The sequence below is a fragment of the Canis lupus genome, chromosome 28 (genome assembly GCF_011100685.1).
Source record: "Canis lupus familiaris isolate Mischka breed German Shepherd chromosome 28, alternate assembly UU_Cfam_GSD_1.0, whole genome shotgun sequence".
Taxonomy (NCBI): Eukaryota; Metazoa; Chordata; class Mammalia; order Carnivora; family Canidae; genus Canis; species Canis lupus.
In genome coordinates, this window is record NC_049249.1 from 16,248,761 (window position 1) to 16,275,036 (window position 26,276).

Genomic DNA, 26,276 nt, shown 5'->3' on the forward strand with positions numbered 1-26,276 from the left:
ACAGCCCAGAGGCCCTGGAGTGTCACAGGGGACTGGCCTAAGAAAAAGGGGAGGCCACAGCAGGGCCTGGATGCTCCAGACACCATGGTGCAGAGACATTGTCTTCCACGGGCAACACTCCTCCCCATCTAGTTGGATCTGACGACAAAAAGGGAAGGGAGTGCATTAGTCTCCCAGGGCAGCTATAACAAATTGCCACGAAGTTACTAGCCTAAAACAACAGGAATTTGTTCTCTCCAATTCTGAGACCAGAAGTCTGAAAGCATCGGCAAGGCTGTGCTCCCTCTGTAGGCTTTAGGACACATCCATCCTTGACTCTTTTTTTTTTTTTTTTAATATTTTATTTATTTATTTATTCATGAGAAACACAGAGAGGCAGAGACACAGGCAGAGGGAGGAGGCTCCTTGCAGGGAGCCCGATGTGGGACTCGATCCCAGGACCCTGGGATCACGACCTGAGCTGAAGGCAGATGCTCAACCGCTGAGCCACCTAGACGTCCCTCATCCTTGACTCTTGCAGCTTCTGGTGGCCCTCTGCCTTTCTCCTACAAGGACACCTGTTTTTAGGTTCATGCCCATCCTAAATTCAGGATGATCTCATCTCCAGATCCTTAATTACATTTACAAAGACTCTTTTTCCATGAGGTCAAATGCACAGGTTCGGGGATTAGGATGTGGACATATCTTTTTTGGGGGGTTCACTATTCAACCCACTACATGGGGTCATGGGAGCGTCCATAGCACTGGCTTGACACATGAGTCTTATATCCATAAATGGACTGCAGTTGTCCTGAGGGCAGGGATGACTTTCTATACTCCCTTTTGTCCCCGGCAATCCCTGGCCCAGAGCTGGGTGCACTGAATGTGGGTGCTGCCTGATGCCCTCAGGAGGGTCCAAGGATGGTCTGGAGAGTGCATCAAGGGTCTGTAGAGCCCAACAGGGGACAGGCAAGCTGTGTGGATCAGAGAGCAAGTAAGTGGAAAGGGGGGGGGTCCTCTCTGGCTCTGCTGGTTGATGTGGCCCCCAGGAGAGCCCCTTCTTTGCCAAACCAACTTGCGAAGGTGCGAAGGTAACTAGAGGAACTAACTCCCCCACCCTTGCAAAAAATGACAGGCATGTATGCTCATCATGTGTGCTATGGTCTGAATGTCTGAGTCCCTCAAAATTCATGTTAGAATCCTAATACCTACTGTGATGGTACCGGGGTGGGGCTTTGTGAGGGGTGAGGTGGTACGGGAGGTGGAGCCCTCACAAATGGGATTAGTGCTGTTATTTAAAGACAGCCCACAGAGCTCCCTAAAACCTCCATCATGTGAGGATACAGTGAGAAATCTGCAACCAGAAAGAAGACCTCCCTGACCATGCTGGCACCCTGATCTCAGACTTCCAGCTTCCAGAATTGTCGGAAATAAATTTCCGTTGTTTATCAGCCACCCAGTCTGTGTTTTCTTTTGTTATAGCAGCCTGGCCAGACTAAGACAGTGATAAAGACAGGGGTAATGCCTGCGGAGAATTAAAGGAATACTTAACTTCCACCCCCACAGCTCTGGCTCAGAGTCTAGCACGGCAGGCATCTGTGGCACGGTGCCCTGAGTTTCTTTGGAGGGACAATCCCTCCTTCCTTCTCTGTCTGTCTGGTTTCAGTGGGGCTCATCTCACCCCTAACTCCTGGCATTACCAATCGGTATGGCCCGGCTATGGGCAGGTGACCCAAGTTGGTCGGAGGAGAATCAGCCTGGAACCTTTGCTGGAACCCCCAGAAAGAGAAGTACTCTTTCTACAGGGGCTGCTAACTCATACACTGTATACCACAGTGAATTTGGAAGTATCTTTGCAAATCTCTTTCACTACGTGGGGTAAGCTTGTCTAAGTGGCAGAAGAAGAAAGCAAAGCTATGAACTAGAGGGACACACGATTTGTTCACCTGCTTGCAGCCGTGCCTGAAACCATTACTCCTGAAGTTTCCAGTTGCGTGAGCCAATATATTTCCCTGATTTTTCTTAAACCAGATTGAGGTGCGTCTAGTCCTTGTCACCTATAACCTATAGGTTCCTGACTAGTACACCTGGCCCTGTCATTTACTGTTGTGTAGGACAAGTCACAACGTATTTGAATCTCAATTTCCTCAAACTGCAAAATGGGCGTAGTAATGCCTAATTCAAAGAGTGACTGTGAGGCGTCAATGAACTCATGTACAAAATCATTGAATACATAGCCCAGCCCATAATAAACGCTGAGCAAATGGGATCTCTTATGAGCTGAGCTGACAGTTCCAGGTCAAATAGGTGGGGTAGCCTGGAGGTGGGGGTAAATCTTGGCCCCACCCACCTGCTCCCTGGCTAGGTGGGATCTGAGCACTCTAGTGTATCCTCGGCACCTTCTATCTTCTATCTTCCCCACTCAAGGCCAAACACTAGCTCCCTTCACCCTGTAACCGCCTTTCCGGATTCAAACCCCAGCCCCCTAAAAACACCATCTCCCACACAGCTCCCATTTCACTCCTTTGGGACGCTCTTCCCATCAGCTCAATTCAAAGAGCAGAGAACAGAACACAGAGGAGATGCAGCGATTACTCACTCCATCCACCCACCTGGGGGCGCTAGGGTGACTCACGCAGGTGAGCCTCCCACACCCACTCTCTGCTCCCTCTCTCATACATTTGCAAAAATCTCTGGGGTTTCACCACAGATGGAAAGCTTAACTCTCCCGCAGCTACAACATGCTTACAGTAAGACCCACCACATCCAGGAGAGGAAAATGAACTTCCACATTCTGGTTTGGAGGTTCCCATTCCCAGGACAGAGCCACGCTTAAAGGAACACAATCTTTCAATCCCCCCATCCTCAGTGGGTCCAGGTGGGATTTATAGGTGTCTGCTAGAAAGAAAGCACCTAGTCCTGGCATATCAGAGGTATTAACTTGTCTTTACTGAAATCAAACAGAATTGAAGTCTTTTTGAGCAGCCTTAGAGAGCTATGATCAGAACATATTTTTTTCCTTCCTTTTTTTAAGAAAACTTTTTTTTGAAGTATAATGTACATACAGGAAAGTGCACATGCATATGTATAGCTCAAATAATTTCACAGAGCCCACCTAGGTAACCAGTGCCCAGGCCAAGAAATCGAGAATATGGTGAAACCCAGAACACCGTCCTTGTGCCTGAGCAGGTTTTAGGTGGGGTTTGTGAACACTTCTGTACTGGCATGGAGGTCAGAACTCTAGAATGGCTGATATCTATTGTAGAGATGGGGGACTAACATGTTTATTGTTTTAGTGGTATTTACTTTTATTTTCTCCGGGCTTATTTAAAAATTTATGATTTGATTCAAGTTGTAGCAAATTTAAGTTCATACTGAGTCTGGATCCTTGGAAGGAAGTCCTTTTCTGTGACATGTGAACACACTTTTATTAATTGTTGTAACCAGGGGTAAGTGCTTACCTACAAGCATTAGCTTTGGGAAGAGCTGCATTCACAGAAACAAAACCTTGAATTTGTCACCATGTCCTCCCTTGTTTTGCCAAATGCTCAGGCTGGGTCTTTAACACTGATGTAGACTGAAGATAATTCATTAGCTATATAATCTTCCTTTGGATTCCACACTGGCAGATAAGAACAGCTCAGGTCTTTTGAATCACCCATTAGGTAGCCCACATCTAGAGATTCCAAATAAATGCCAGATCAGGGAAGCGTGTTGGCCACGGGAGCACCATGGGTAGGCAGGGCGCAAAGCAGGCAGGTTGGGCCAGCCCAGCCCTGGTAGGTAGATGGAGCATTGCGGTTGACCTCCCATGTGCCCCTTAGCCCCAGGGAAGGCAGAAATTTTTGGATTAAATACAATAGTACTTAAAGTGGCCACATGGAGGACAGATGCCACCGGGATGCCATTGGGGTTCCTAAAAGCACAGCCTGTGGTCTCATTCAGAGCTCAGCTTGGATGGGGCTGAGCACAGCCTGGGAGGTGCTTGGCAAATCCGTGTAATACCTACACTAATGGGGGGCCCGGTGGCAAATGCTGAGGCTACTGACCTTCTAGGTCACAGTCACGCTGGTATGATTTCACTTTCCAGATCTCACCTTTCCATTCTTGGTCCAACGGGAAGGTTAAAAAAAAAAAAAGAATCAAAATCTAGCACCATTCAGCTGCCAGTAGGGTTCAGACAGTGGGTTGCAGAGTTGAGAGGCCTGGGGCCTTTCAAACCCTGGTGTCCTGGGTACATGAACCGGCACAGGCCTCAGCCTTCCCATGTCATGTAGGATTCCAGAGCTGAGACGTGGCCTGGAAGCCCACGGGACAAGCACAGCACACAATGCTGGGCACGCAGGAGGGGGTCTGACACAAAGTGCCTGTTGTTACAGAGAAGGGTGAGGTCAGATCACTCCACATTTGGCCAACAGCCCATGAGGCGTATGGTGACCTTTTGTCTCTGACTCCCGGTACCTCCCACCCCCACTTCCAGTCCATTTTCTACCCAGTAGCCCAAATAACATTGTTAAAATGAAACCTCTGCTTAAACCTTTCAGTGACTTCCCAGGGCACTGAGAGGAAAGTCCAAACTCCTTTCCATGGCCCGAGAGGCCCTGCAGGATCTGACTCGCACCTCCCTCTGCCATCTGGTCTCATCATGCCAGCCATGCTGGGCTTCAGTTGGTGTACAAACTTGCCAGGTTTCTCTCACCTCAGGGCCTGTGTGCATGCCATCCCCTCTCCCAGGACACAGTCCCCACGGCTCTTTGCATAGACAACACCTTCCGTACTGCAGATCAGCACATGGGGAGGGAGGCCTCACCGCCTCTCTCCCAGCCCTCAACTGTCTCCTTCCCAGAATTCACTGTGGCTTGTCATGATCTTACCTCTCTGTATGATGCCTCGCTTACTATTGTATCCTCAAGGCCCAGCACAAGCACTGGCACACAGTGGCTCCTGTTGACATTTACTGAACGGATAAGTTTGAGTGTGTATGTTGACAGCCTCTTGCTCTAGACTGTCTCTCTTATTTACACACACATACACACACACATCACCAGAGGAGACTTGTAACCATCTCACCCTGCACGTGCTGGGGGCTGCAGCAAGGATGGGCTCGCCCTCCAGGACCCAGACAGAGTGGGGCCAGAGAGTGTGGTTAGCTCAGAACCCAGCATCAGGGCCAGGCTGTCCCCACCGTGTGGATGTGGGTGTGGCGGGCGTGGTGGGCAGTGGCTCACACCCTCCCGGGGAGAGCTGCAGAATAAAAGGCCCCATTCAGCCCCTGCAGCCTCGGCTCCTCCCTGCCAGGGGAGGCTGCCCTCAGGAAAGGGGATGGTGGGACTCTGGGCAGAGCTTTCCGGCAGCCTCTCCCTGTGGCCTAGCCCACAGCAGGGGCCAGTGGTGGGGGGCAGGCTGGGGGTATAGGGCCTCCAGGGCACAGAGACACAACAGAAGGGCCCAGCCAGCTGAGGAGGCTGTGGGCAGGCAGGGGCAGTCCTGGTTCCAAGGGCAATGCTGAAAGACACCGTTGACTTCTGATGGTCTGGAGCAGAGGAAAATCCCCAGGATGCAGAGGCCCATTGGAAAGCGGCCCCACAACCACACGCCCGGCCGTGCCAGCCAGAGGGAAGTTTGCCTGGTTCTATCTGTGTGGACACAGTCCCCCAAAGCCTGCTTTTCTCGAGCTTTGGCTCTGGTGGCAGAATGGAGTCCTGACAGTCAACCCTCTTCACCAACACTTTCTGTGGTTCCCCGCCCTCCTGCAAGGGTGGCAAGGACAATACAAGTAACAGGTGACATCACTGAGTACCTGGTGTGTGCCAAGCACTGTGCTGCATATTTTATGTTTATTCTTTTGTTTGGCCTTTGTAACAGCCTATGAGCTAGGTACCAGGTTCTGTTTATTCCCATTTTACAGCTGGGTAAATTGAAGGTTGGAAAAGTGACCCGAGTGACCTGCCCAAGGTCACAAAGCTAGTAAGTGGCAGAGCTGGAATTTCCTGTGTGTGGCCTTTCTCTAGGTGGTCTGGAAGTACCTATGATCTTAATGGTTTTGCTCTATTCCTTTTTCTCTGTACCTTTCCTCTATGTCTCCCGTTGGCCTGCCTTCCCCAGAGCTACACCTCAACCCTAGCCCAACCCCTTGAGCATGGTCAGCAAGCACCACTCGCTCACTCACTCATAATCCTGCCTTTCCCAGGGCAGCCGCTGAACTGGAGGCTGGGCTGAGACAACACCCACTGAGGACACAGCCCCTGCCCTCACAGAGCATGTAGTCTCTGCGGACGCTGCACTGCAAGGTGACCCATTACTGTGGGGGCAACAGACGAGGGAGGCCAGACCTAGAAAAGTGGTAGGAAAGAGCCAGGGCAAGGGAAGTAGAGAGAATGTTCCAGAAGGAGGGAAGAGCCTGAACAAAGGTCCAGAGGTAATAGAAACCAGCTAAAGTAAAGTGAATGTGTTGGGAGGTTATGGGGTGTGGGTTACGAGTGATCCTAGAAGACCGTGAATGGGGGACAGGGGCCACACAGAGCAATGCAGAAACACCTCAAGTCCCTGAACCATCAAGACCAAGGACCATAGTTTCTACCTGGGGGGTGCAGGCACAATCAGCCCCTTCTGAAGCACTTCTTCCTCGAGTCTTAGGGGCTAGGGGATGGGGGACACACTTGGCCTGGTCACTGCTTGGGCAAGCATAGCACAAGCCAGTGTTCTCACCAGTGTTGACATCTACCACAATCCAAATGGATCCTAGGGTTAGAACCAGGAGATCCTGGAGGTCATCACATCCAGTCTTCTCACTCTCTGAGGTCAAGGCTGAGCTCAGAGAGGGCTGTGGCTTACCCAACTTCACACAGTATGTCAGCAGCCAGGCTGGGACTTGGCAGGGCACTGGGACTTGGCAGGGCACTTTTGGGGTGGATTTTGCAGCTTTTGTACCTATGGGTTACGTTCCCCAGGGCCCCCAACTCAGTTGTCTTTCCCACCTCTAATTTCTACCCCAATCTGAACCCCACAACAAGAGCTGCCACCAGTGGCACCATTTCAGAGGAGCCTGTGGTAGTCAGTCCCCAAGGTGGCCCCTGTGATATGTACCGCAGGGTCCCTCGCCTCACACAGTCCCCTCCCACACCATATATGGCTGAACTGTGGAGCAGCAAGACAATGGGGGAAATGCCCAGGGTGACCTCTAAGACTAGATTATAAAAGACATTGCAGCCCCCTTCTTGCCTTGTTCTGGGATCACTCACAGGAAGGGAGCCGGCCACCATGATGCAAGGACAGTCAAGGACCTTATGGAGAGGTCCTCAGGACAAGGACCTGAGACCTCCTGCTGGCAGCCAGCACCCATCTGCCAGCCACATGATCAAGCCATCTTGCCCCGTGAGTCCCTGGTTACGCCTTGTGCCAACATGTGGACTGTTCTCCACAAGAGATCCTGAATCAAAACCGGGCAGTTAAGCTGCTCCTGAATTCCTGATCTACAAAAATAGTAAGACAATAAATGTCTGCCACATTTGGGGGGTAATTTGTTACATAGCACTAGGTAACTGACATGCCCCCCCCCCCCACTGCTCATTAGGGAACCCCTGGGTTACCTGAATCAGATATTTGGGATATCACTTATAAAGGCAGATTCCTGGGATTTACCCTGACCAGCTAAGGTAGAATGGAACGGAATGGTGGGGGGCAGGGTGAGAACCTGCATTTTTAATAAAGCCCCTCTCGTGATTCCCATGCACCTCTGCAGCTGAGAAGTACTGAATGAATCTAATTCACCTTACAGATCTAAAGAGGCTCAGAGAGAAGTCGAGGCAGGCCTGGGCCCAGAATCAGCTCTGACTTCCAGCTCCCTGCTCTTTTTACTTATTTCCTCCTTTGTCCATTTCAGGTTGCATTCTGAGAAGGGTGAGCTTTCTTTTCTTTTTCTCTTATTTATATCTACATACACGTAGCAAAATGCTACACCATTGTTCATCTACGTAAGAGCTAGTTTGGCTTGCAAAGACAAACTAAGCAAAATGTGGATGCAATGCTAAAAAGGATATGGGGGATGAGGCTATGCAGAGAGGCTGGCGCTGCTGCAGGACATTGCATCAGAATGAGTACGTTTTCTGCTCACCAAGATGCATCAGCTCCAGGCATTTCTCCCAGGCAAACAAAATGCAGTGTGTATAAGGCAGAAATGGTAGATGAGGACAAGGAGGGAGTGTACTTTAACTCCTGTTACCCCGGTAGGTAAGAATAAAACCTCGCTTTCATTTTATAGCATTTTGGTTTTATAAAGAATTCATACACAATCTAATTACATTACCCTGGCTGACTGCAAGATAGGGAGTTCTGGTATCCATACAGTCTTTCACTTGACACATTTGTTAAGCAGCTACTATGTGCCAGGTAACACTCCAGGCACAGGGGATCTATGGATTCGTTTTATTCAATAAACATTTATATATGTTTACTATGTGTCAGGCACTGGTTTATGCCCTCTGAAAATATTAACTCACTTAATCCTTACAACAGCTCAACAAAGTGGATGCTATTATTCTTCCCATTTTACAAGGAAATTGAAGTAAACAGAGGTTAAGTCACTTTCCAAGGTCAAACAGCTAGTAGCAGGCAAAATAGGGATTGGAACCCAGGTAATCTGGCACTAGACTCCACCCTCTTAACTAAGATAAAATAAGGCATGATTCCGGGATCCCTGGGTGGCGCAGCGGTTTAGCGCCTGCCTTTGGCCCAGGGCGTGATCCTGGAGACCCGGGATCGAATCCCACGTCAGGCTCCCGGTGCATGGAGCCTGCTTCTCCCTCTGCCTATGTGTGTCTCTGCCTCTCTCTCTCATTCTCTCTCTGTGTGACTATCATAAATTAAAAAAAAAAAAAAAATAAGGCATGATTCCTATTCTTCAAGGTGCCTGGCTGGCTCAGTCAGTTAAGTACCTGATTCTTGATTTCAGCTCAGGTCATGATCTCAGGGTCATGATCCCAGGGTCATGAGATAGAGCCCCACATTGGGCTCCATGTTGGACATGGAGCCTGCTTAAGATTCTCTCTCTCTCTGCCCATACCCATGCCTCTTTCTCTAAAAACAAAACAAAAACAAACAAATTAAAAAAAAAAAGCCTTCAGTTTTTAAAATCCCCATGACCACAGAGGAAAAAGTGAAGTCCAGAGATATCCTCTTATTTCCCCCAAGTCAGTGCTGAGACTAAAAGCAAGGTCTGATTCCAGGCAGCATTACTTTGCTCCACTGCTTTGTCTGTTCACAAAGCTGGTCTAGCAGAAGATGGGTGTGAGGGAAATGAACAAGGAAGGCGTTTCTAGAGCCCAGAATGACAGAGGGTTTCTCTAGGCCTCACTGGCAAGTCTACAGTATCTCAAGAGACCCCAAAGCGAATGAACAAGGCTCACTCACTGTCCAGGCCGTCATGATTTGTGACTGTCTGCTGCCTGCCGGTATTCATGCCTCCAGATATTTGGGGGGCAGTTTTATTTATAGGCTATGTTTCTATTTATATTTTTATTGAATTCTTGCTAACCCTAGCTAGGTTCCCCCCACCACTACCCCCAAAACCTAGAGAGAGGAAGATAAGAACTCTTTCTCACCAAGTAAGTCAGGGGCAAAGGTGAAGGTCAAAGTCTTGGCTGTGTGTGCAGTCTTTCAGCAGGAGCCCTTTGCAGGGAAGCATTCGAGACAAGGGGGCTTTCTGCACTTTCCAAAGGAAATGGGGGGTGGGGGAAGGGTACAAAGCTGGCCTTATACAGAGGCAGCCATATTCTGCCAATGCAGTGGGATTTGAGGTGGGCCTACAAGACCTCTGTTTCCCTAAAATGTTTTCTCTTTTGTATGATGTTTCATCGTTAGGCATTTATCCCTTTGGCCTTAAAAGCTATGAGATCACAAAATACTGGGACTTTGAGAAAACCTAGACAGTATCAAGTCCAATCCTTGTATTTCCTAGCTAGGGCAGCTCAGTGTGAAAGAGAGCTAGGACCTGTTCTCCTGGGGGAATCTGAGTGAATACACTGAAGTCTACTGCAATGCACAGGTGTGGGAGGAAGAACCGTCCTGCACAGCAGAAGAAACTGGGGACAGCAAAGTAGGCTCAGAGTTCTTCTCACGCCAAGTTTTAGGAATGAACAAGTAAAACCACGTGATGCTTCCTAAGGTTCTCTTTGGTGCCCCAAATGAAAAGTTTCTGGTTTAAGGGCCACACAGGAAAACAAAGATAAAGTGGGATTTCTTGCTGCTTCTTTTTTAGTCGCTTGTTGAAGTGTGGTTGAACTGTGATGATTGTTGCCACATAGTTACAAAGCCTGCCTTCCGGAAGTCCATTATTCCCTTCTGGCCACTATGCCTGCAATTCCAGCCTTGGCCACTAGGTGGCTGGCTAAACTTGCGTAGGTCAAGTGAAAAAGTAACAAAATAGTGTCCTCAAGACAACACTTTTTAGTGTAGGAATGTGACACTTCATTAAGTGTCCAAAAAAGGACAACATTGATCAACCTCTAATGGATACAGTTTTAAAAATACACAAAACTTGAGATGAAGTTTAAAGAAATGCACACACTCTGATAGACTCATCATTTTATACACCAAACCTCACCCGTTCATTTCCAGGCAGTACATCTTTGGATAGTCTCACTCTGCACAGGCACAGCCAAGACATAGAAAACAGTGGTCAAGAGCTTGGGCTTAGGGGCGCCTGGGTGGCTCAGTCAGTTAAGTGTTTGCCTTCAGCTCAGGTCATGATCCTCAAGTCCCAGGATCAGGCCCCACGTGGGGCTCCCTGCTCAGTGGAGAGCCCGCCTCTTCCTCTCCCTCTGCTCCTCCCTCTGCTTGTGCGCGGTCTCTCTCTCTGTCAAATATATAAAATCTTTTTTAAAAGGGTGGGGAGGGGAGAGCTTGGATTTAGAAGTAGAAGGACCTGGGTTTGAATCCTTGCTCTGCTGCTTGCTAGCTGAATGGCCCTGGGTAAGGCATGTACCCCCGCCCATGACTCTTCATTTGTAAAGTGGGGCTGCTGTTGCCAATGAGGCAATAGAAGCACATGAAACCGTTTGCACAGTATCTGGCAAGAGTATGTACTTAAATGATACTTATAATGCTTAAGGAGGCATCTTTTGTTTACAATTGTTTAATCTGCTGTAAGTTCCAAGCCTCACACACAATTTCCCAAGAAGCTCTTTGCAACTTTTCCCCTATAGCCAATTCCACAAAAAGTTATTGCTGGGCCACTTGCTAGTAAGAGAGAACAGCTGTGCCAACCCCATAGGCCTTTCTTAAGCCATCTTCACCAATTACCTACTATTAAAGTTGTGAATTCATCTTTGAGATCAGATAGAAGCAACTGAGAGTAAAATAAGTGCCAAGGGGCGGCCTGGGTGGCTCAGCGGTTTGGCGCCACCTTCGGTCCAGGGCCTGACCCTGGAGACTCGGGATCGAGTCCCACGTCGGGCCCCCTGTATGGAGCCTACTTCTCCCTCTGCTTGTGTCTCTGCCTCTCTCTCTGTGTGTCTCTCATGAATAAGTAAATAAAATCTTTAAAAAAAAAAAAAATCAGTGCCAAGCAGAGAAGGCCCCAAGTTACCAGTCACTGGCTCATCTCAACCCCCCTTGGCTCCCTTTGAAATTTAGGTTTGCAATAATTGTTTTATACAAAAGAGCGATAGAGTCTCCTTTTTAAAAATCCAGGGTTTTTTTTTTGGTCTTAACCTTTTTGCCAGAGACTCCTTAAAAGACCCAAGCATCTTCCCCCTCCTAACTGTATAATGTAACTGGACACATGGACTTTAGACGTACACATGCTATGCTATCCTCAAAACCACAGAGGATTCATAGGCTGGCCTCTCCTATCTCCATAAAGACTTCTGAAATAAAAACCTTTGCAATCTCTTTGGCCCCAAACTTCACCCCATCTTGGAAGAGCAGGGAAAAAGAATGTCCTGACTTACAGCTGATGAGGGAGTGTGGTTGGGGCCCAAGCATCCTCCTGGTTAGGCTGGTAGGAACAGAGGCTGTGCTGTGATTTATGCCCCTATCCCACAGGGTGCCAGAAACAGGTGGGTAACTCAGGTCTGTGTAGGGATGTGAGGCCATAGAACCAGCTCTTACCAAGTTACTTGCATGAAGCTCGGGTCAGAAATTAGTTTAGCAAGGCAGGTTCAGTAGTTTATATTACGTGGATGGACTGAACAGGACCAACATCAAGGAAGTCCTGAAGACAGAGTCAGACAGCCTATGGAAGTCTTCACTGGACCTTCAAATAGTGTTTCTCAGACTTTCCTGTGCATGTAAGTAACCTGCAAACTGTGATTTAGGGGTTCTGGGGTTGGGCCAAGAATCTGCATTTCTAGCAGGCTCTCAGATGACATTTGTGCTACTCATCTGCGAACCAAATTTTGAGCCGCAGACCTTGAAATGCACAAGACTGTGTGCAAGACCTCATTCCTGGAAAGGTTCCCAGAGACAGAGCTCACCCTTTTGTGCTGAACCCCATACGAATAGTCACCAAGTCACCACCATGTATTAAGTGCTTACTGTGTACTTAACAGATAACATTTCATTTGATGCTCTCAGCAGCCCCAGGGGTATTTCACAGATGAGGATTATAAGGAGGTGCAGAGATGCTGAGTGAAGCTGGCTCAGGGTCAGGCAGCTATTGGGAGGGAGGCTGAGCAGGGGTTTGATGCAGGTTCATCTGGCTCTAGGGTCTCCAGAGCTGAAAGGCGATGCTTACCTGCCTCCGCCATGAAAAAATAGCAGTTTCAAGTTCAGACAACTAGTGCCAAGTAGAGAGCTCCGGTGTGAACCTAGATCTGTTTGAGCCCAAAGCTGGGTTCCGGTCTGTCGATATCACCACATTGTTCTAGGGCTGGCCGAGCTGTGGAGTCACATGGCTTCCTTTGGGATTTGCCCCGTTTCATTATCCCTATGGTGAAATGTGGCCCTTCTGCTCTGGCCGGGGGAGAAGCAGAAGCACAGCGCTTCTCCCTTGGATCCTGCCCCTGAAGGGCAGAGAAGAGCTAGTGCCACCAGCCAAGCCCTCCTCGCCCCACACTTTCCACTCCTGCCTTCTGAAGGTGCATTCAAGGGAACAGACTCCATCTTCAGGCCATGCCAGTTCCTCAGGCCCACTGTGGTCTGGAGGCCAGGCGGCCTGGCATCTAGGGGCCCCTCCGTGGACATCAGCCCTTGGAACTGTGGAGGTGAAGGAGAGGAGGTGTTTTCTGGGCCCAGAGGGATTGTACTGCTCGAAGCCAGGCAGCCTCTGGATGAATGGTGCATCAGTTCATAAGGGCCTGGGGAGTCTCCAAGGGTCAACTCAGTTCTTGCCAGGGAAGAGCTCTGGCTTGGGTCTCCTCCCTGGGCCTGGATCCAGTTGAGGTGACCTTAGCAAACAGTGGAAGGGTCAGGCCAGGGACAGTGTGGAGATCTGCCACCAGGGCCCCTCACCTCTGAAGAAGGGGGGCCCTGAGCTCCCTGTCAATGGACCTCAGTGTTCTCCTTCCTCCACCACCACCCGCTGACCGCCCCCCCATCCCCCCACTGAGTCCAAGACCCAGAAACCAGAGTGTCTGGTGCCTGGAGGCTTGTGGGAGGGAGGCTGGTGGCAGGCACTCCTAATCAGAAAGCATCTTTCACTGTGCTGAAGACTTCAGCTATCTCAGGGAGAGGGAGGGCATCATTTCCTTTTACTCCCCGGGGTGAAGTCCAAGATGGGAGATGGGAGTTTGGGGAGGGTGCCAGGAAGCACTGGGTCTGCCATCTTGGCCAGGGCTGCCCCCAGCAGAACCATGGGCATCATCTATCTCCATCTCTCCCTCACCCGATCCTTCGGCAAGTCCTCTGGCTGTTCCTCTAAAACAGGTCTCAGACTGACTTCTCTCCACACCATTGTCCAGCTGAGGCCAAGCCACCTGCACCTCTCATTGTGCTTTGGCCCCCGCCAGCTTCCCACTTCACGCTTGCTCCCTGGCCCTTCCAGACACTGACACATTGGCTGAGGGATCATTTCAAAACAGAAATATGATCATGTGGCCCCGCAGCCTAAAACCTTTCAGAGGCTTCTTCCTGCACAGAAGACAAATCCTCACCCCTCAGGGGGGGCCCATGACAACTGTACTGCAGAGGCCTGTGCAGCAGCCATGCTGAAATCTCATAGTCTCATTGACCAGGCTTCTCATGGTACCCCAGAGGCCCAGAACCTTCTGCCTTCTTCTGCCTCAGTTTCTTTCCTGCTCTCACCTCGGCCACACCTGGGATCAGGGAACTGGCCTGTCGTCATCCACACTTTGAATGTGTATTTAGTGACAAGCCACTCTGGGGGCACAGCAGTCCCCTCGAAGCATGGAGTGACCCTCATAAAAGGATACTTAGGCATCCACCAAGGAAACGATTTATTTTCAGGGGGAGAGACCAGGAATGTCACGGCGACCTGAAATCACCAGCATCTGGTGACTCTGCCAACACGCAAGGTGATCCCTGGTCACTCTAGTTTACCTTCTTCCATTTTGGGTCTCAGGGATTAGCAAGAGCTACACCTGAACCTGGCATCTGGATGCCCTGATCCAGGCACATTTTCCTGTACGTGAAAAAAAATGGACCAACTAACCCATGAAAAGATACACATTTCTGCTTAGATCAGAGGCAGAGGTTACATTCCATTCAGGGCTGAGGATTTGGGGTGGGTACTTAGAAGTTTGATCCCCTTCTAGAATTATCTCTGGACAAGGAAGACAAGTTGTCATGAAGTGACCTCTTTCCCTGGTCTCAAAATGTGGGGATGACACAGGGCAATGGCTGAGGGACCTGATCCACACTTACTTTTGAAAATAAAAGGGGCCTTGGAGTGGCTGCTTCCTCTGCAAAACCCCTTCTTCGCAGCAAGAACTGCAGCTCCAGAGCTGTCAGCCTGCAAAGCTGGTGGCCCTGCTGTGTTAGTGGTGACGGGGCCAGGGCTGCTGGGCCGGGGGGAGGGGGGGCTCATCTTCCAGCCCAGAGCAGCCACCTGGGTAGATCATCAACTCCTTGGAAACCAGCTCCTTACAAGTTAGCATAGGCAAGGAGCAGCACAAAATGCCACCGGGGCTGAGATGCGAAGGGCAGAGCTGAGTCAGCACAGGGCGGGAGGGCAGGCAGAGGGCAGAGCCGAGGAAAGCCCGCAGCCCTGTCTGGCCGCAAAGCTGCCTGGAGGAGAGGCAGGTGCACGGCCCCAGAGCTTCTCCCTCTGCAGCCCACACAGCGCTTGCTCTGCACTGACCGCTTGGAACATCATCCCAAACCATCATTAACCCATTTGACCGATGAAGAAACCAACCCTGGAGGCTGTGTGCCTGGGCCAGTCCTGCAGCTTATGCAAGCGTGTGGGGCCTTCCCCTCCCTGGGCAGCTTTGCCACGGGAGACGCGCTTTAGAGCTTCTTAATTCCACAGCTCCTTCCGCCCCACTGGCCCCTCAGCCCTGATCTGCCATGCCTGGCTCAGTGTCACCGCTGCAAAGAGGCCTTTTTTGACCTAATCTCATGCCCAAGCCACGATATCTGGTTATTTTTCTTTCTGGCTCTTGTCACTATTGGAAATGGCTCCTTTATTTGTTTGCTGTCTGACTCCCCCCCTGGAAGGTGAACTTCCTGGGAGCAGAGGCCTGGTCTACTTTGTCCCCAGCTACATCACCAGTGCCTACAGCTAGGCCTGGAACGCAGTAGGTGCTCAGTAAATCCCAACGACAGGGATGAACGAATGCAGCTTTTTCACGTAGTGTTCGGAACTAGCTGCTGACAGCAGGCCCCAAGAACCACCGCCCCAGATTACAGAGTGAGAGAATGATTTGGGGGGTGGGGGGGAGTGGAGGGAGTAATTACAGCAAGAGAGGACGCAGCACTTCCAGGGGAGGTTAGAGGAAAGCCACTTTTAAAACAGTACACAGCGCCTCTTAGGCCTATAATCTTGCCGATCTTCTTAAAACCCTGGCATTACCAGCAGACCTTATTTTTCCTTCTCCATCACGTAGAAGGCTTGGCTTTTCCTGCCACCCAGGTCATCAGTGAGGCTCAGAAACCTCTTGGGCATTCTCCCGAGGGGGTGCAGTGTCTGCCAGAGTCTGTGAGCCGCTGCCTCGCTCCTGGCTTCCGAGGCCCTTTGGGGAGGGCTTTCCCAGGCTGGCGCCTGGTTGCAGACACACAGAAATGCCTCCAGCCCAGGGAGAGAGCCAGCTCTCCCCCCACGCCACAGCCATGGACCAGCTCTAACCCAAGACATCCCTTCCCCCCTGCTTCCTTCTGCGCTTGAACAAACACCGGATCTGCAAAGCAGGGCCCTGGGGGGGGCAGGGAGAGGCAGGCCCTGGATCACCCAGCACCCTCCTGCCCTGTGGCTCCAAACTGCCTCTTCGTTAAGGGGCCGGTATGTAAACTGGTGAGCCAGTATAAAAGAACCGAGCATGCCTGCTGTCTAAAAATACATGCCTCCAAGCTCAGAAGGTCACAAGGCGGGCAGCACCTACTTTAATTATGGTTCACTTTTCTTCCTAAGCTATCCGGCTTCTCGGGGATCCATCAACACAGGAGCACTGATGTCTATGGGTGACACTGGCTCAGGTATTAGGATGAAGGGGCTTTCAGGGTGCTTGGGTGGCTCAGTCGGTTAAGCATCTGTGTTCGGCTCAGGTCATGATCTTGGGGTCCTGGGATGGAGCCCCACCTCAGGCTCCCTGCTCAGCAGGGTGTCTGCTTCTCCCTCTACCCCCAACTGCTAGTGATCTCTCTCTCCCTCTCATATTCTCTCTCTCAAATAAATAAATAAAATATTTTTTTAAAAAAGGATGAAGGGCTTTCTAGAAGCTCAGAGGCCCAGTCCCAGGCAGCACAGAGACACGGATGGCCTGTGAGTGGGAGGGAGCTCACATAGCCTTTGCAGAGAGAGTTCACCTCCTTCTGCTCCACCGCCTGGCTTCGGAGCTCCTTCAAACCCTGGTCGCGATTGTTTGCTTTTTACATCAGCAGCTACACAGTCTACTTCACTCTGTAATGGCCATTTCCTCCCAGGGAGCCTCCTCAGACTGACAAACTCAGGATACACAGGAAATCTACTCCAATCCCAGGATGGGCAACAGGAGATGGATTTTCCACAACAGTCTTTTAAAACAAGGAAGAAAGTTCCATGTAAACAGTAGGCTGCCCTGAGAGGCTGCTGAGCCCACCACACTTGGCCACTGCCCTAAAGAACATCATTTCTGTTCACTCCTCCAAAAAGCAAGAGACCCCAGAGAGCAAAAGATATACTTGTGAGATAATCCCCCTGGCTCGCCCGCATTTCTGCAGGTCTTGTCAACAAGGCAGTAACTGCCTTTTGTTCTGAATTATCTTTTCAAAGGTGTTTGTAAAGAAACAGCTTAGAGGACAGAGGTAGTGTCAGTGCTCTGGAGTAAACAGCAGGTCTGCAGATCGCCTTGGGACCTTGGGACGCTGAGATGGTGTGTTTCTCCAAAGCAAACACGGTAGGTTTGCTTGCTGCACGCTACAAGAGGTGTGGTCTCCCTAAGGTCTGGGTTCCTCTCCTATAACATAACCCACAGGGATTCATCTGGGCCCATGGGTCACCCCCATGGGACTTGGAGGCAAAGGGAACTGATGCAAATGTGCCCTAATAAAATCTTTTCTCTGCCTCAGAAGTCTCATATTTTCTGCTGGCATTCATGAAAGCAGGGTAAGCTAACCAGCTGGCTTGCAAATAGGATAAAGTCTCAGATCACTCACAGTTCTTGACCAGAGTTCTTTTGCTCCTCCTGGGGTCAACGCTGCTGCTCCCTTTTCCAAAAAAGGAGTGCTCTGCTTTGCAAAAGGATTGAACCCATGATTATCGCTTAAAAAGAATAGTATTTAGGACAGTGACACCTAAAAGATGATGTGATTTGTCCCACAGGGCTTCTCGGGAATAGGTCTTAACGTATAATAAGGTCACGTCTGCTTTTCCCCTGGAGGTGAGAATGCCAAGAGGGCAGGTCTGGGAGTGGAGCTTCTCAGGGCCTATTGTCAAGCACTGCCTCCTTCTAAAGGACCAGCTGGCATGCCTGTCCACTAACACTCACTAGCCTCTTACAATAAAAATCAATTGCTCAGGTCTGTAGCTTAGGTAACTGACTTATCAATTTCCATTATCAATTTCCTGGCTTTGATAATGACCTCTAGTTACCCAAGACATTACGGGAGAAGGTGGCCAACCAGTACACCACTCAGTGGCCGTGTGATGGCAGAAAGTGAACTGACTTCTCCTTAAACTGGGAACAATGCCACCTACCCTGCAGTGTGGTGGTGGAGACATTGCAGGGGAGGAATGCAGAGTGCCTAGTAGTTTTGTAACATCTGGTGAGTTTATTTCAAAATAAAAAGTTAAGAAAAAAAATGCTATGACTTAGGAAACCAAATAGGCAATCTTGTTAGACTCATAATTAAATGAAGACAGTGCTCTGAAAGTCTTGGGGCGATCCTGCTTGTAATCATATTAAAATAATAATAAACTAAACAGTTTAAGTGCAAAAAAAAAAAAATCAGTTCTTCAGCTGCAGTGACCTCAGGCACTCAATAGAATGAGAGCCCTTACAGGTCACCTCCCTGCCCCACACAGTGTACTCCTGAAGCACGAGACAGCCTATGACAGCTGGAGGGACCGTGGGGGTGCTGGGTCATTTGGGCAGAAATTCCCGGGTCCCTTGCCTGGGGGATCTGGAGGCAACAAAGTGGGTGAGGGAAAGCTTCTAGCTGGGGCTGGCTGGGGGAGTTCTTCCCCACCCAAGGAAAGACACAGGGCACAGCAGGAAGATGCCAGCTCTACTACTTAACGGCTAAGGGGTATGGGCAAGTGACTTGACTTCTCTCTAAAATGGGATGATACTCCCTACCCTGCAGTGAGGACTGGGGAAAAGGTATGTAGTATGCCCAGTACAAGGCCAGACACGTAGTAGGAGCTCAATAAAAGGGAGCTCATACCTAAGGGAGAATGCTCAATTTGTGATCAACCCAGGGGTCTCAATAAAGCAGCCACTATGTGTCCAGCCCCGTGATGGAAATGTGGGAGAAGCAGATAGAGGCCTCGTCTCAAAGGAAGGCCACAAAAGTCAGAGAAAACAGCCAGGAGTACCTCCCTCAGTCTCACATAACGTGAGCCTGGAGAGAGTACTTCCCCTTCTCCCCTTCCCCGATCACCCAGGGCATCAGGCCCTGGCATAATTTTCTGCCTCTGCCTGCCTGAAACACCACTTGGGTTTTCTTTCCAGAGATGCCTTGCTGGAGAGAACCACCTGTCCCACATGAAGGTCATAAGTTCCCCGTGTCCCTCCCGTGGGCTCTGCAGGCCTCATGAACACACAGAAAGTTCTGGGTATACTGGATCTCCACCCTTAGGGCCAGATAGCAGGTTCCAGACCCAGCGAAACAACTGGATTGGATGGGGGAGCCTCACTCAGGACAGTGCCCCTACAAAATTTTATCTAGGTTGATGGATATGCAAATATCAGACCACTGGCCTGATAACTGCCCTGGCTTTGTGTCATCACCTTGGTGACCCTGCTCTCAGCTGCCTCGCCCCCAATCCCCACACCAGCAGTACTGCCGGACACTCAGTCTTCTGGGATGGAGCCTCTGCCTTTGGCCACAGTAGCCCCAGACCCTCTCCACTCTTCCAACCCGCAGACTGACCCTGAACTCAAGCCAGGCACCACTCAAGACACCACAAGCCTATGTCCTAGATCCTAAGATTTATGGCTCATGTGTGGGATTTTCTTTCTTTCTTTTCTTTTTCTTTCTTTCTTTCTTTCTTTCTTTCTTTCTTTCTTTCTTTCTTTCTTCTTTCTTTCTTTCTTTCTTTCTTCTTTCTTTCTTTCTTTCTTCATTCTTTTGTTCTTTCTTTCTTTTCTCTTTTTTTGGGGGGGTAGGATTTGCCACCTTATTTGGCAGATAAGGGAGCTTGTAATCAGGTAAAGCCATTCTTTCCCTCTCTTGTCTCACTTCCTCTGCTTTCCAGCACTTCCACTAGCCAGTCAAACTTCTGTGAGCCCCCTGCCCAAGCCTGTGGCCAGACAGGCCAAAGCAAAGCAGCAGGCTAATACTCCAAACACATCCCCCAGATGCCAGGCTGCAGAAATGCCCAACACATCCTGGTACATCTGAAGCTAAAACGGAGACCCATCTGCCTGAGATCGAGTCCCACATCAGGCTCCCCGTGGAGCCTGCTTCTCCCTCTGCCTATGTCTCTGCCTCTCTCTCTGCGTTTCCCATGAATAAATAAATAAAATCTTAAACAAACAAACAAAAATCCCTGAGGCCCTCTGGAGATAATCGGTGCTCTCTGCTTTCTCCCCTTGGGTGTTCCTTGCTCTGAAATTCTAGGCAAGGTAAAAGGCTGGCAAAGCTGCTCCGGAGGCTGGTTGCTAGCCCTCCCGAGAGTTCTAAGAGTGAAGGCAGCTGGTGTGTTTGACCCAGGTTCTGTTGAGTCATGCTGCCAGGGCTGAGCCTGAGGGAATCAGCAAGTGACCTGAGCCACCCTTCCCAAAGGCAGGGAGGTAGAAACAGAGACCTAACTGGTGTTAGATGACATAGTAGATATTGGCCCCTGCCCAGAACCCCCTCACCAGCACATGCCCCCACCCCAAACTGCTGTGGGTGCTCAGTGCTGTGGACTTACAGCTGCCCCTTCTCCAAAGGCATGGAGCCTGAGCCCTCAGGAGCCACCTCACCCGTACCCAGTGCCCTCTGGGGCAGGGGGAAGCTTCCAGACAAACGATGACCTATGGGGAGTATAGAAGTTGTCTCCTACAATGGGACAAGCTGGTGCCATTCACCTTGGGCTTCTTCCTCTGCCCTGTCCCGCTTCTCTCACTGCCTTGGGACATTCACCCAAGAGGGGCCCCTCTAAGTCACCTATATAAGAATCTTCATCTCAGGCTCTGCTTTTAAGAAACCTGACCTAAGACAGGAAACATTTATCATTGCCTTCCTCTCTTCCCCTCTCCCCTCTCGCCCTAGGGAACCCCCATGGATCCTGGGTCGGGGGCAGGTTGTGAACCTGCATGCCCACGTGGCTCTCCCTAGCTTGATTCCAATTGCGTTGGCTTCTTTCTCCTTCCGTCCAAGTGAGGGAGACAGCAGAGTATGAAAGGGTTAGGAAGTTTCTAGTGGGCAGGGGGAAGCCAGGAACAGGCCTGGGAGCACCCAGGGTGGGATTCCACATGGCTGGCAACACCCACTCTGAAGTCATGGAAAGTGAGCAAGAGAGAAGCATCAGAGAAGCAATAGGAGAAAAGCAGCAAAACAGGCAAAGTAAACTTTCTTTGGATGGGATGGGAGCCAATCAGCCTCATTCCTCTCTATGATATCACCTGCTATGCAGAGATCCCATCACCTTGGGGCTGGAAGGGGCCCTGGGCTGGCCTTTCCCAGGAGTTGGGGGCAGCATGGAGGCAGGGGACTTTGTTTATTAACAGCTGCCATTTACTGAGCACTTACTACGGCACAGGCACTGTGCAAAATGTTCTCCATGAACTCTTTTTATCCTCACCACAAGCCTACAAGAGAAAACTAAAGTTCAGAGAGGGCTCTTGTCCTGCAACAGCTGTTGGGCGATCCTCTTCTGAGGTGGTTGACAGGGCAGGTAGTCCTGGCCAGAGGTCAGGATAAGGTTCTGGAGCTGGTTACAGCTTTTGGCTGTGTGGCCTGTGCAAGTCTATTAGCCTCCTGTGCCTCCTGTGGCCTCAATTTCCTAGTCAGTAAAATGGAGATAATAACCTCCTTGGGAGGAGCAAATGAGAGTATACATGTGAGTGTGCTGTGTGAAAGCACTAGGCACATGTCAGGAATTGGTCATCCTAAGGGCTAACATTTATTTAGGTCCTGCTAGAGGCTAGCCACAGTCCTAAGCCCCTGTAATGTATTAATTCATTTTATCCTGACAATAGCCCCATGAAGTAGATAGTATTATCATCCCTATTTTCCAGATGAGAATACTGAGGCATAAAGAAGGTAACACACTTGAAAAGTGACAGAGCCAGATGCTGCAGGTGGAAGCCAGGCAGCATGATTCCCCAGATGTTGGACTCTGGTAGTGGTAGGACAGAAGCCTTGTGCTTCCCCCCACCCTCCAAGCCCACCCATCCTTGGAGGTCAGCTTCAGGTCTCCCCTCCATCAGGAGGCCTTGGGGCTGCCTTCCTCAGCTCACAATGACACACTCTAAACACGTGTGGAACTGCATGGCAGTAAAAAGGGTCACATCCTGCCTCCATTGATTTCCTGATTACAGAGTAGGCCTTGCCCCTCTCATCTCTCTTAGTAGCTTGAAGATTCCTTAGATGAAGGAAACAAATCTACATCCTTCCTTGGCTCACCAGGCCATCCCACCCTCTAGCCCCAGGCCTGGCACAGGCTGAACCCCTCATAAATACCCGCTGACTGTATGATGATGAGCTGATTTCCTGGAGCACCAGTGGGAGAAAAAGCCCATCATTCTCGAGGAAATAGGGCAGCCTTCCTGCCCCCAAGGCCAGGTCCACTCCTGATACCAGAGCATCATGCTGGCTTCATCTTGGCTCTGGGACACTTGTGTCTACAGCATCCCAGATGGGCTCTCAAGTCCTCAGTGGGCAGAGCGTCTGGACTGTACTGGAGCAACATCTAAGGTCATACAAACCTGGGTGTTGGAGATTCCAAATTCCCTCAGGACTCAGTGTAAAGCCAGGTAGGGCATGAAAGTCTCCCATATTAACTCCTAGACTAGGGATCGAGAAGCAGTCCTCTGCCTCCATGAAGGACACACAGGGGTGGGATTCTCTATATCCTCACTGACTGGTTCCAATCTTGCCCGAACTGTGGGATGTGGAAGTTTTTCCTGGTAGCTAAATTAATTCTCTCCAATTTTAGCATAAGACTCAAAGGACAGGCAGCAATGCATGCTCTTATCTTTCCCTGCTTTAGCAGAGGGGGATGTGTGAGGAGCACCTTTCAGAGAGGACTCACTCTTTGACTTGGTTTTCAAGTCACCAAGTAGGTGCTGACCATGGGGTGAAGGTGTGCCAGAGAGTTAATGAGACAAGGACCCTGCTTCTTACGAAGGTCCCACTGGTTGCCATTGCTGGGGCCCAACAGTAATGGGGGTAAGGCCATTGTAACCCAGCCCAGCTCAATGGCCTGGGAAAAGGCAGAGGATCTGGAGCCAAAAGGCAGTATCACCCATAGGTTCAGGGTAAAGAGCCCAGAATGGAGCAGAAGACCTACTACTCTACTACTTCTATGAGTAGTTACCTAACATCTCTGAACCCCAACATCTTCATCTCTCAAGCAGAAATAAGAATACACACCTCAGGAGGGAAACTTGTACACGATAACAAAAAAGCATTTTGTAAGCTATAAACAGTACACCAATTAAAGATATCATCGCGACAGCAGATTATGATACATCTGGGCAGTTTCCTCTAAACTACACAAGATCAATTGCCTTAAACATGTTCCAAGATGGTGTAGTGGCTAATGGTCCTTATGGCCAGACAGACTTGAGTTCAAATCCCAACTCTGGCAACTCACAGGCCATGTCATGTACACTCTCAGAGCCTCAGCTGGATAATGTGCCAGGAGGATCCAAGATCAGACATGGCGAGTGTGCTCAATTTAAGGGTCTCAATGATTACAATGGGAGTAGTGGGAAGAATTCAGCCTGCAGTTCTTCATCCTTTCACAGAAGAACTTGATCTCTCTGTGCTTTCTGTAAAGAGGCAACCGAAGTCCCAGAGCCTAAGAAATTCCTTAGAAGTTACATGGCCGGGAGCCAAGAGAGATGGCCTGGGAATGGTGGGAGAGGTCCCCGTGGGAGTGGTGGCCTTTACAGTCAGGGGCTTCCCATCCTCTGAGGGAGTTGTTAGGATGCAGATTCTTTGGGCCACCCTGCTCAGAATTTCCAGCAAAGTCACCAGTCTTTTCTTAACCTAAGAAACGCTTCTCCCCAGGTTGCCTCCCAACCCAACAGTGGGACCATCCAAGGCTTACCTGGAAGGAAGGGGATGATTCTCTGCTTGGGATCCTTCTGGCCACCTTCAATGGGAAACTTATCCAAAAGCTGCATCTGAGAAGCCAGACAGACAGAGGGACATGATTCAGAAGACTGAAACAGCTCTCAGAGTCCTTTCCCCACTCCACTCCACTGCTCCAGGGCCCCACCACCCTCATATGGATGAGTGACGCCTCAACCTCTCACTTCACAGATGATTAATAAACCACATGGGGCGTGAGAGAGACGAGGCCAGAGCTCTCTATGCATCAAAAGGGTGTCTAAATAATCTCAAGGAGGCATGGAGGCACGGGGGAAAGTGTCTGAAGATGTCTCCTTGTGAGGCCACGGTAGAGACCAGCAGTCTTTCAAGGCAGGCACAGGTAAAGTTTCCAGAGCCTTCTTTGGGCCCACCTTCTCTCCTATGTCATCTGCTGGCGGAGCCCATTAGCCACTGGCCCTCTCACAGCCTCCTGGGCCAGGACAGGGGAAGGCTGCACCTGATACTTCAGACAGACCACCCACCTTCCAGAACCGCTCTGCGGAAACAGACCCAGATGTTATTTTAATTGTAAAACCAAACCCAGCCCGTTGCCCCCACAGCACGGCTGTAAGACCCCTCCTCCATTTCCTACCTTCTCACCCTGAGATTGCTGCTGTTTTTCCAAAGACAGACCCACCGGAAGAGTTTCCAGGGTTCTGGAGGAACAACTGTTTTTTTCTTCTGCTATTCTGGGCTGAAATTCTGTATAAACTGGAAAAACACACAGGAGACAGGATGGACGAGGCCACGGCCCCTGTGTGTGTGGTTAATCTCCCTTCCAAGGCACAGGCAGAAGCAGGAGCAGAATGGACAGGGCAGGATCTAGCCCTGCTGCCCCAGCTGTGTGACCCTGGGCAAGGCTCGGAAGCTTTCTCTATTGGCATCAGGCGCTTCCTTGGCCAAATGAGGAAGATCAGTCACATGATTATCTGAAGTCCATTCCTTCCTTCAAATATTTATTGAGCACCTACTTGGAGCACTGAACACCAAAAAAATGACTATAAAGAAGAGTAACAGGGGTGCCTGGGTGGATCAATTGGTTAAGTGGCTGCCTTCGGCTCAGGTCATGATCCCAGGGTGAGTTCTGGGATCCAGACCCGCAGAGGGCTCTCTGCGCCACCCCCCCCCCCGCTTGTGTATGCTCTCTATCATAAATAAATAATATCTTTTTTAAAAAAGGAAAGAAGGGCAGCCTGGGTGGCTCAGTGGTTTAGCGCCTTCAGCCCAGGGCCTGATCCTGGAGACCCAGGATCGAGTCCCACATCGGGCTCCCTACATGGAGCCTGCTTCTCTCTCTGCCGGTGTCTCTGCCTCTCTGTCTCTGTGTCTCTCATGAATAAATAAATAAAATCTTAAAAAAAAAAGAAAGAAAGAAAAGCAACAAAGTCCCTGCTTTGGGGGAATTTACATTCTAGTGGAGGCAGGCAAACAGTAAACAAATAAATATGGAAGTAGGGGAAGGTGTTGGAGCAGAACAGAGGTTGTTCCTTTGTATAGCATGCTAAGAAAGGACTTAGGAATCAGATGACAATTCAGCAGAGACCACAGGAGGTGGGGAAGCAAGCCCCAAGGAAGGCAGAGAACATTCCAGCAAGGAAAATGGGACGTGCAGAAAGAGGAGAATCTATATGAAACCAGATTCTAGATTCCAGATAGAGCTACACAATCACTGAAAGGGCAAGCTAAGAAAAAAACTTCACTGTCCCAGAGAGAGCTGATAAGGAAACAAGGTGAATGGGTAAATAAATTGTGGAATAGTCATACAAGGGCATGTGAGGGCATGAAGAATGAGTGAACTTTAGCTGCTGTGTGGCTGCTGTGGAGTGGAGAGAGCAGGAGGTGAGGTACAGGAGATGAGATCCAACAGGTGGGCCAGACCATGGGGAGGATGGCTTAGCTTCAGGGTCATGAATGGACATAGGGTGGAAACAGGACGACCATGTAGGAGCCTATGGATGGAGGCTGGGACCAAAGTGCTAGCATTGAAAGTGGTGAAAAATAGTCCTGCACTAGATTTCATGGGTATGTGTGCACCTGTGCTTATTCCCTTCCACGCACCCACCCACCCAGCTCTGACACATGATTTTAGGATTCTCTCTTGCACAGTCATTATCCAACACACACAGGCTATTTAGAGCCCACACGTGAAGGGCGGTCAAGACAGAGACTGCACCATTATTAACTTTCACTTCCTGAGTACAGACTGAAATTTAACAAAAGCTGGCTCATGAGTT

The 26,276-nt window shown here is 50.0% G+C and overlaps 1 protein-coding gene across 6 annotated transcripts in view; it reads right to left on the minus strand.

The window, feature by feature from the left end:
- The window catches only part of SH3PXD2A (SH3 and PX domains 2A), a 235,174-nt gene that overhangs the window by 120,317 nt on the left and 88,581 nt on the right, over positions 1 to 26,276 (minus strand). For 5 of the 6 annotated variants that reach the window (XM_038578696.1, XM_038578699.1, XM_038578695.1 and 2 more), the window contains one exon: positions 23,999 to 24,074. In XM_038578696.1, the coding sequence (XP_038434624.1) occupies positions 23,999 to 24,074 (76 nt within the window). Of the gene's footprint in view, positions 1 to 23,998; positions 24,075 to 24,634; positions 24,703 to 26,276 lie in introns of those variants that run through there. The other variant, XM_038578701.1, reaches the window with a different exon arrangement.